Genomic DNA, 11620 nt, shown 5'->3' with positions numbered 1-11620 from the left:
AATAAAGTTCACCCTAAAAATACATATATATTTTTAAATATAAAATTTCAACTCATTTGTCAGCAGCTACGGAGATCCAAGTTTGATGAAAACTTGTTAAAATTGTTCTTTTTCCTTGTTTTTTAAATTTTTTGTAAAATAGTCAAAACTCTATTGGCATGAACAGCATTTTAAAATCTTCAATACTTTGTCTGCTGTGTGTGTCATTTGAAACAGACCTTTTTCCTAAAATATAATTAAAGAGAGAAAGGTTATGTTTACATTTTCTTTGTTCAAGGTGTTTATTGCATCTCAGAGGGCGTACATGCACTGGGTTTTTAAACTGAAATACAAAGAAAGCCATTTTGAAACTGGTTTTAGGTAATTTTTCCCCATTACAGTGTATGTTATCCCCACAGTAAATTCAGATACAACCACTTTTAAATGGTACCATACATCTATTAAATAATTTGAAAAACAGGCAAACACCTTTCCAACCCAATATGCTTTTATGAAGAGCTGCCAAGCCACTAGCAACACTGATCAACAGTGACCTCATTTATGCATCAAAATCTTAAGCCAAGCCATCAGCACAGACAGTGTGACAACAAATTAAAACTTAAAGAATACAGTATGTACAGTAAAAGATACAATTCTCTGAATTAGTTTAAATCCTAATCACAATGGTATAACAAAACCTACTTTGAGCTCAGTTGAAGGATGGAAGAACACTTGTCTACAAAACACACAAAGAAATACTAAATTAACAGATGTACTAAAACCCACAGTAAAGTAAAAATATTTGCAGTAATCTTTAAATTATAGATATACCTTGGGGTGCCTTCAGAATCACTTGAATAGCACCTCTCTAACTGCATTTTCATGAACATGATACAAACAGACCCTTTACTTTTCAGTGCATTTAATCAAGAATGAATAAATAGGTCAATTTAGATGCAAAACCTGTCAAATATAATTAAAATATATATACTTTAATATAGCAGTGATAAATAGGGAATTCTTCTCATACGACTTTTCATTCTTGATAAGGTAGCTTCAAAGAGAAGTATTTATTATGGACGTTAACCTTTATATTTTTTAAAATAAAATTTCTTAACATATACAGTGCCACAAAAATAAACATTTCTCACAACAGTTGAAGTTCCTGTGATTGGAAAAATGTACTCCACACTGAAAAAAGTTTTGTATATTTATGAGTGTTTTCCTCATTATCTGATATTATCACATATGCTTTTAACAGAGATACAGAAGAAAAGATAATTTATGGGAAGAGTTTAGGGTTTGTCCAAAAGTTATATGTACATTGAAACCTTCAAAAACACAGACACATCTTTCCAAATAGCTCACCACACAACAGCTGCATCATCTGTCCTCAGGCAAAGTCCAGAAAAGCACTAAAGGCATCAGTAACATCCATTCATTGTTTACATCGTACAATACACGAATAATCCAAATACACTACAATTTTGAGAGTAGGGATAACAGCTAAGGTAGTACACATTCCTAATGTTCACTTTCACAGCTGTGCTACACATTTTGGAAGAGAAGTTAAGAGTAAGCATTGGGTTTGGTACTGGTGGCTCCCTTTGAAACGCTGAGCATTAATTTTATTTGAAGTCTCCAAACTCATTCTTTTTCCTATTCAGTCACAAAAATTGCAGCTGGAAAGAAAACAATAATTAGAATTAGAAAACAAGAGTATTGCATAGAACTTAAACATTTTACCTCCTTTGCAATTTTACTTCATAGTTACTGCAAACAACTTTTACATAAAAAGGTTTCTGCAAGAACAAAGTTACATTTACATACTTTTCATAGCTCTTTAAAACAAGCTTAAAAATTTTTAAATTTTAACCAGAAATTTTAAAAAATCATGCATAGTTTCATTTTAGATAATTATATCAACAAATATTTGAAATTTAGATACTTATTAGAAGTCTTATAGTAGCAGGACATTCAGTATAGCATTCAGTATCAAAGAGCAGCTAACCTTTAAAAAAGGGCAGCCAAAGAAAAAGGGGGCATGGTAATGACCTTACATTATTTTTTCATGTATTTAGTTATGGTGTTCAATGAGTCACTTACTAAACAGCTGAACCAGTGACAGAATAGAAGGGGGAGATCTCTGGTGACTCAATGCCTTTTCTCAGCCACTTCCCACTCATCTCTATGGCTAATTCATGCATCCATCATTCATTTCTGCTAAAAACATTTCTGGGGTCTTAAGGCTTAGCTGCATAGATATCTCTTCAAAATATAGTCGTTCTCTCTGTGTCTCTGTCTTTGTCTGTCTCTGTCCCTCTTTCTTTGTCTCTGTCTCCCTCTATCTCTCTCTCTCAGGCATATCTGTTTCCTGTACTTACCAAAATTCCTGGCATATGATTAGAGTAATATTTACTAAATAAGAGGTGAATACAGGCTGCTCTATGCAACTTCCTTGGTCACTCCTGAAACTTATTAAGTGTCCGTTGTCTCACTTTTATCTACATTAGCCAATCCAAAGTGGAATAGAAAAGTTGGCATAGGAGAGTTTACTTGACTGAGATGTTAATACCTTAAAATTATACATCATTAATCTTGTATACAAAAAGAAAAAAAAAAAACAAAGCAAGAATACACAAAAATCTTGGTAGGCATTAGGGAGTGTTTTAAAGAAATTTATGTACCACAGTAGGTGCATACTGAAAAAAACACTGGACAGCAGTCCAAAAACATTGACCCTCTTACAGTACTTCCTGTGGGACCCTTGGCAAATTCCTTAATGCCCAAGAATTAGTTCTTTTAGCGTGAAATGGAGAAAAGAAATCTGGCTTGTTTATGTCACAGGACCGATCTCCTACTGAGAAGTAGATGTGAAAAGTACCATGTAAATTATCTTCATCCGTACAGTAAGGATTTGTTGAAAACCTACCCACTGTGTTAGGTGCTGGGGTCAACAGTAAACATTTTTCCTTCATCAGTTTCCTTCCATAACTTCATCATGAGTCATTCCATAAATTGTACGAAATTTGTGAAATTTAAAACTAGCACATTAGAAATTTAAAACTCTGCTTGAATGCATAAAGGTAAAGGGTAATAATCTGAGCTTTATGAGGCAAAAGAAGGATAAACGAAATAAAAATAAAATTATACAGTCAAATATATTCTTAGATGATTTCTAAATGCAATATTATAAATGTTACCTTTCTATAAATTCCAGTCATCATGTTATAAAGTGGTAATTTTCTAATTTACCAAGTAGCTTGGGCACCTTTTTGCTTTATTAAAGGTAATCATTGTGCTTTCCAGGATAAGGAAAATTTGGAGGTTACTTTCCCTCCTAGTTTTATAAATTAAGATTTAAAAAATTCATAAAGATAACAATATCAAATTTAAAAATATAAACACTCAAATAATTACTATTATACACAGCTATTCAAAACGCAGAAATAACGAATATCTCTGAAATAGCTAAGCATTGTATAGCTCAATATCACAAGCCCACAGGAAAGCTCAATATTAGATACCTTAAATTGTTTACAAGAAATCCTTGATGTTAAGATCCGCTAATGGGTCCTTTGCTGGAGGTTTCTTGGGACTCTGAGTGGCAGGTGTAGGGCTTGGAGAAAGCTAATGGGAAAAATCCAGCCCCAAAGAGCAGGGGGCGGGGGCGGAGACAGAGAGAGAGAGAGAGAAAGAGAGAGAGAGAGAGAGAGAGAGAGAGAGAGAGAGAGAGAGAGAGAGAGAGAGCAAGCATTAGGCAGAACACATATCAAAGAAAACAAACATGCAGAAGATTAGATGGTTAAAGGCTTATAAAATCTACTTGTTCTACATAATCACAGTGTTGTATTTAATTCTGGAATGGTAAAATACACTTCCACTGATATTTGTCTTTCTTGAACTTCTCTGAAATCAGCTTTAGTGAAAGTAAATTTGGGGACTCCAGCAGAACAATATGGATATGACTTAGGGAAGATGTGAAAAACTAATAACATAAAGATATTATGAACAAACAGTAAAACAAACAACCATTTTCTCTATACAAAAGCATTTTTACTTTGAGTCATTAGTACCTCTAAACTGCAATTTAAATGGCTTTTCTTATAGTGAGAGTAAGTTTGATGGAAAAATAGGAAACAGTTTACAGAAAACTATTTAAGAAATTACTTAATTTGTTAGCTAAATATACTAGAATTTCATATATATCATTTTAAGGGAAAACCAGTCAAGTTTGAGGGCACTATTTGTTTCACATGGTCAATTAGTTTCCTAGTAGTGAATACCACTAAGTTCTAAAGCAATCTATTGAGCTCTCAGAGAAGGCTAGAACTAATTATTAAATACTATAGGAAAGAATTGAATTGGACTTGCAGCAAAAGTAACAAATAATTAACTTGCTTTGTTTCTGCTTAACCAGAATCTAAATTATTTTTTCATTGTGTTACAGATATAACTTCTGGGTGCTGACTTTTATAGGACACAAGGCCTTGAAAGATCTCATGTAGTCTATAGAGTAATAATCGACGTCTAGGTTTTGAGTCTAGTTAGTCTCCTATGCTTGTAGTATCATACTGGGATTGTGGGACAGTGATGTATATTTTTATTAGTTCAGTGAACAGAGTTCCGGAAGTGTGGATCTTGAGATTTGGTCCTATGTCCAGAAACTACTGACTATATTATCTATCTGTCAAATTTCCACGCTTAAAACTGGGATATGGGCTGAGTACGATGGCTCATATCTGTAAAATCCCAGCACTCTGGGAGGCCAAGGCAGGAGGAGCACTTGAAGTCAGGAGTTTGATACCAGCCTGGGCAACAAAGGTGAGGCCTTGTCTCTACAAAAAAAAAAAAAAAAAAATGCTGGGTGTGGTGGCTTGTACCTGTGGTCCCAGCTACTCAAGAGGCTGAGGTGAAAGGATCCCTTGAGCCTAGGAGTTCAAGGTAGCAGTGAGCTATGATTGCATTAGTGCACTTCAGCCTGGGTGACACAGTGAGACCCTGTCTCAAACAAACAAACAAACAAACAAAAAACCACAAAAAAACTGAGCTATGCTTCATAGAAATATCATTAAAAAAATGTAGGCTTGAAGTTCCTCAGATCAACTCAAAGACTGATCCATAATTGATAATGAGGTGAAATGGCAATATCATGATACCAGCCAATGAAAGAGTATTAGGATAGTCCAGGTATCAGTAATAAAAAGCTACTTTGTTTTCTGAAGCTACAAACTCACATTTATTTTATTATCTAGTATAATTATGCCTCTTCTCTGAGAGAGGAAATACAATCTAAAAATTGTATAAATATGGTGTATCATTACCTGACTTATAATGAATACAATTACTGATTAAAATAATGTGTTTCCATCATATTATCTATTTTTCATTTTCATTTTTCAAATCAAGTAACTAAATTGTTGCTAACATTGCTATTACACAAGAAAAACAACTGCATTAAGTAATAAAGTTATATTTATATCTGAAGCTTTCCGTATATCAAACATAAGGTTTAAAAAATTGTTCCAAGTTCATAATAACAGAAATATTCCTTTTTTTGTTAAAAAGATGACAGTCATGGATCTATTCAAATATCAAGGAAACATTTATGATAAATGAGATCCCTTAGAAATTAAATATATCTAGTTTATATTTAACCTCAACCATTATACCCAAATCCTTCCTCACTGTCCCCAGAAACAACTCTATACAGGGTTCATTAGTCTTCAGGTAGACTAGAAAATTTCTCCTGAAGCCAATTATGGCCAGTAATGGCCATGAAGGCTAGGGATTCTCACATTCTAAATTTCTCTCTTTCAACATCCACCATTGTATCTCTTGGTCCCTATTGCTTTTGGGGGGTTACAGTGAAGAAGCTGAAAGCAAATTTTGGGAATAGGTTGATGGATTTAGAGATGGATCAAGAAAGCAGAAGTGATTAAAGTATACTCAGAAAGTTCATAGAGGGTATTCCATGGATAAGACAATATAAACACCGATTTGATAAGTTAAAAATATTACAGGACTGAAAACATTTACTCATATCATTAAAATATATTTGAGCTATTTGATTTCATTTGGAAAGCATGCTGCTACTAAAGTAGTAATTTGGTGACCTGACCCCATCCAGGTCAATGTCTCAAGATGAAAATTTCTTTGGTTCTACATGTAACATCACCTTAGCCAGACAATTTAAAAGAGGAATCAGGAAAGCATGATTTATCAGTAAGACTAGCACTGTTAGCAGCAAAACGGTTCAGCAAAGTGTAATATATTTTGGCATTTTTGAAGGGGAAGTAGCACAGTGTGTAGTAAGGAATTTAGCTTTACTGAAACTGAGGCTTTTTCTTTGCCCAGAAGGTAACCTCTATATCCTTCTAATTTCCCAAATGATAGGTGTGTCTTTGTTACTCATCATGGGCTCCAGGAACAATACCTGACAGTTTATGCCAACAAGGTGACTCAGAGTGGAGGCTGGCCATGCCAGAAAACCCAACCATGTGATTCAGGGCTGGGTCTTTGGGCCACATGAAACCAGCCTGATATTCAGGGAAGAAAAGGAGTTGGAAATTGAGTTCAACAAAATGGGTAACAATTCAACCAACTAATCCTACATAATGAACCATCAATAAACGCTGGATGCTGAAGCTCAGGTGAGCTTGCGATACTGCATGTGCACTGTCACAAGATAATGCATGGAGGAGAACCCACCTCTGAAGACAAAGAAGCTTCATGTCTAGAACTTTCCCAGATGATGTTTCTGCATCTCTTCCTATAACTGGATCAAATTTGTATCCTTTTACTACAATAAAACTCTTATAAGTTTAGTACTTTCCTGAGTTCTGTGAGTCAGTCTAACCTGAGGGTGGCTGTGGAAAACTGCCTAACCTGAGGGTGGCCATGGAAAAACCTCAATTTGTAGCCAGCTAGTCTGAAGTGGGGGTGGCCATGGGGACTCAGAAACTTGTGGCTTGTGTCTGTAGTGAGGAGATTCTTACAGGGACTATTCTCACAGACTTTGCAGTTTGGCAAACTTACACAGTTAGTGTCATGAGTCTTGGGTGGACATGGCAGTCTAGAGGACTGTGCCACCAACCTTTCTGGCTAACGCTGGAAACAGATAACAAAACTACAGACCAGAAGCATCCACTTCTCTGGGACACTTGGATGCCCTGAATGTATGGATGTCCTCAGGAACCAATTTGAATTAAATGGGAAGACAATGGATGGATCTTAAGACAGTGAATTATTTCTATCATTTTTATCCCCCAAATCTCAAACTTGCAGATCTGCCTTCTAGCTCCCTTTACTTCTGAAGCAACAGGTATGAGGATTACATTAGGTAAAAATACTTTTTAAACAGTTTGCTACACAAACATGTTATACTTATTAGTTAATGCCAGTGTTTTGTGGGCACTGAAGAAACTGACCTGCGTGCCAGGTACAGCGGCAGCTCCAAAAGGTGGCCTCATCATGGGCTGTGCAAACATAACCGGCTGCTGAGGCATCATGGGCATGCCTGTTCCAGCAGGAGGCTGAGGAGAAAGAGCGGAGAGTGGTTCAGAGCCTGAGTGGAACCTACTAGGGCACTACCCTTTTATGCTTTTATGTACTTCTGATAATATTTCAGGAATCCAGGACTACAAGAAAGTATAATTTGCAATTTTGACTAGGGATAATGTGAGGCTGTACTGCGAGGTAGAGAGTCGCTGAGGTGGGTGGGTAGTATAAGCCTGGTTGGCCACATCGTCTCCTCATCCCAACCAAGCTTTGTTGTTCTATAAGCATTATTCTTGGAGAATTATTTTGTTCTCTAATCATAATTCATCTTCTCTAAGCATAGTTCTTGGAGAGATAAAAATTTGTTTCTTTATGAAGATGGTCCTAAATTTGGCTGGTAAAATTGGTAAGTAAAAAGTCCTGGTATAATGATTAAAGGTTGGTTTTTATGATTGGGCTAATGCTATGTTTTGTAAATATTACAGCAAAAATGATGTAACAATGTACTATGGAAATTAATTGGATGGTAGAACTTAAGTTTTTTATAACTGATTTTATTACTTCATATGTAGACTACTTAAGATTTAAGCAACTTTTAAAGTTTTACTTACTGTATTTTGGGAAGAATTATATTCTGTAGGAATACTTGCTAATTTGGGATTTGGCAAAAAATTTAGAAATGTCGATTACAATTTTTAGCACAAGTCATCACTCACCATTCCAAATCCTGCTCCAGGTTGTCCAACCGATGGGGCCCCGGCAACAGGAGGAACTGAACTGGTTGGAGGTACAGCTGCTTGCTATACAAACAGACAGACAGACAGACAGACACACACACACACACACACACACACACATACACACAAATAACACCAAAATACACAAAACACATACAAAACAATAAACAAACAAAAAGAACAATATAATTTGGTTTTTATTTATTTATTCTAAAGATGGGATCTCACTCCATTGTCCCAGTTGGAGTACACTGGCATAACAGCTCACTGCTGCCTCGAACCCCTGGGCTCAAGCAATTCTCCGACCTCAGCCTCATGAATAGCTAGGACCACAGGCACATGCCACCATGGCTAATTAAAAAAAAAAAATGTGTACAGGTGGGTCATGCTGTGCTGCCTAGGCTGGTCTCAAGCTCCTGGCCTCAAGTAATCCTCCTTTCTTGGCCTGCCAAAATGCTGGGATTATAGGCATGAGCCACTGTACTCAGTCCAGCATAATTTGGTTTTAAAATGACAGAATATGATTTTAAGATGATTGTATGTCAAATATGTATGAGCGGATATGTAAAGAATCTCAAATTTCAGTTTCAAATTTAAAAAGGAAAATGGGTCTAGCATGACACCAATGATATAAACAAGATTACTGACTTGATGTTCTCTGTTAAAGCATCATTTGGACTTGCTGGCTTGTAGTTTGCTCACAACACTGGGCTTCCTCTCTATCTTTTTAGACCCATCCTCACTGGAAATGAGTCAGACTTCCCTAAGCTTATCTTTTCCTGTCATTATATCCTCTAACAGGTATTGGGTTCAACATTTGAGGATTGTTCTAATCTTTCTATATAGCTATAAGTTATATTAAGCAAGGTTTTTAGGCAGATGTGGTGGCTTATGCCTATAATCCCAGCATTTAAGGTGGATGAGGTGGGAGAATTACTTGAGGCCAGGAGTTCAGAAACAGCAACACAACAGTATGGGCAACATAGCGAGACCTTCATCTCAACAAAATATTTTTTAAAAGTTCGCTGGGCCTAAATTTTGGTGGTGTGTGCCTGTAGTCCTAGCTACTCAGGAGGCTGAGGTGGGAGGATTGCTTCAGCCCAGAGTTTGAGAATGCAGTGAGTTGTGATAGCATCACTGTACTTCAGCCTGTGTGACAGTGTGAGACCCTATTTCTAACAAAAAATCAATAATGACAACTAAGAACTTCCATCAAGGAAAAACCCATAACTAGATAGCTTTGTTGGTGAATTATACCAAATGTATAAAGAATTAATATCAATTCTTCTCAAGCTCTTCAAAACAAAAAAGAAAGGGTAACACTTTGATGCCAGTATTATCCTGACACCAAAGCCAGACAATGATATCACAAACAAAAGGAAACTATAGAGCAATATCCCTCCTTACAAATGTTGATAAAAATATTCTCAACAAAATACTAGCATACTGGATCCAGCAGCATATTAAAAAGATTACACACCATGACTAAGTGGGTTTTACCCAGGAATGCAAGGTTGGCTTAATATATGAAAATCAACCAATGCAATAAACCATATTAATAGAAGAAAAAAATGCATGATTATAGTTAATTCTTATAATTTATGTTACCTCAGCGTCTATTTTGGATACATCTGTAACTTTCTCATGTCAGACGCAGGGCTTAGTCACTCTTGACACAGTTTCTAGTTCTCTGTCTCCTCCCAGTTCCTTAGTCAGCCAGATATCTGCTTTATATCATCACCTTCCCTACGGAATAGCTAGATACAGTCCACTTGACTTACCCCACTGTCCCCTATGCTCTGCAGACCTAGCTGTGCAGCTATGCCACAACAACCACCTCTCAGTCACAGTGTCACTCCATGGAACTTGTGCCTGCTTGCTGTAAACCTACCAATTAAATTCCTGTGGGAAACCTGCTTGGGTGATATCCTGGACCCCAATAAAGGCCTTGGCCCACAGATCCCTCACTTTTGCTCTCTTTTGCTTCTATCCACTGATTGAGCACATGTGTTCTGGATGGCTCCCCACTTCCCATTGATATGTTGCCCTCTTCTCCCTGGATTTCTAAGTAATAAAACTTCTATAATTTCATGTGTTTTGTTGTATGCCTCATCTGTATCTCAAATGACTGACACCTAACTCTTAGAGAGTGGCTATCTTGGTAGAAATAAACAACACAGGTTAGAGAAGAGCCACAAGGGCATTTGCCAGTATAACAAGCTTCCTGTGAAAGAATCACCTTAGACATGAAGCTGCCCACCACAATAAGGAAGTATCCCATGAAAGGCACATTGTAAACAGCCACCTGCTTTGGAAGCCTGTCAGGAAAGGGTGAGAGTTTGCAGTCCCTTTCTTAAGAGAGACCTCAAGAATGAATTGGAGAAAATCCAACAATGATCATCCCAATAGATGAAGAAAAAGCATTTGACAAAGTCCAACAGCTTTTCATGGCAAAAAATACTCAACAAACTTGAAATAGCAGGGAAATACCTCAACCCAATAAAGGGTATCTACAAAAAGCCCACAACTAACATCATACTTAGTGACTGAAAAAAATGACTGAGGGCTTCTTCCCTAAGAACAAGACAAGGAGGTACTGAAAGTTCTGTCAGGGCAGTTAGCAGGAAAAATCAAGAAATGGCATCTATATGGGAAGAATGACTGAAACTACCTCTATTCATAGATGACATGATCTTTCTTATATGTAGAAATCCCTAAGTAATCCATATACAACAAAACTGTCAAGGCTAATAAACATGTTCTTCAAAGTTGCAGGATACAAGACCAATATACAAAACTCAGTGCAGAGTTCCTCTGCAACTTGCAATGAACAATAAAAAAATGTAATTATGAAAACAGTTCCACTTATATGAACAATAATAAAATATTAAAAAATAAATTTAACAGGAGAATATGAGACTTGCACACTATAACTATAGAACATTGTTGAAAAAAATTAAAGAAGAACTAAATAAATGGAAAGGCATCCTTTGTTCATGGATTGGAAGACAATATTAAGACAGCAATAATCTGCAAATTTCTATACAGATTCAATGAAATCCTTACCAAAATTTCAACCACTTTTTTTGGAGAAATGGACAATCTGAGCCTAAAATTTATATAAAAATGCAAGAGAACCAGGATAGCCAAAACAATCTAGAAAAAGAACAAATTTGGGGGACTCATACTTCCTAATTTCAAAACTTAATACAAAGCTACATTAATCAAAACAGTGTGGTACTGGCATAAGGACAGACATATAGATTGACATAAGCAAATAAAGAGTCTGAAAATAAACCCATACATCTATGGTTATTATTTTCTCTTTCTTAAATTATCCAGCCCAATATGTCAGATGATCAATTAATTTTTGACAAGGTTATCAAAACCAATTAATGAAGAAA

The 11620-nt window shown here is 36.1% G+C and overlaps 1 protein-coding gene across 27 annotated transcripts in view; it reads right to left on the bottom strand.

The window, feature by feature from the left end:
- Nucleotides 1-251: 251 nt before the first annotated feature.
- Nucleotides 252-11620, bottom strand: part of SNAP91 (synaptosome associated protein 91) — a 161843-nt gene continuing 150474 nt past the window's right edge. For all 27 annotated transcript variants that reach the window (XM_017515774.2, XM_037733950.1, XM_037733953.1 and 24 more), the window contains 4 exons: nucleotides 8196-8279; nucleotides 7410-7514; nucleotides 3507-3609; nucleotides 252-1661 (listed from right to left, as the gene is read on the bottom strand). In XM_017515774.2, coding sequence (XP_017371263.1) covers nucleotides 3517-3609; nucleotides 7410-7514; nucleotides 8196-8279 — 282 coding nt within the window. In that variant the 3' untranslated portion in view covers nucleotides 252-1661; nucleotides 3507-3516. The remainder of the gene's footprint in view (nucleotides 1662-3506; nucleotides 3610-7409; nucleotides 7515-8195; nucleotides 8280-11620) is intronic.

This window comes from Cebus imitator, unplaced genomic scaffold (assembly GCF_001604975.1).
Source record: "Cebus imitator isolate Cc_AM_T3 unplaced genomic scaffold, Cebus_imitator-1.0 Scaffold558, whole genome shotgun sequence".
In the NCBI taxonomy this organism is placed as follows: Eukaryota; Metazoa; Chordata; class Mammalia; order Primates; family Cebidae; genus Cebus; species Cebus imitator.
The sequence above is the reverse complement of the archived record's forward strand: the minus strand, read 5'-3'. Positions and strand labels throughout refer to the sequence as shown.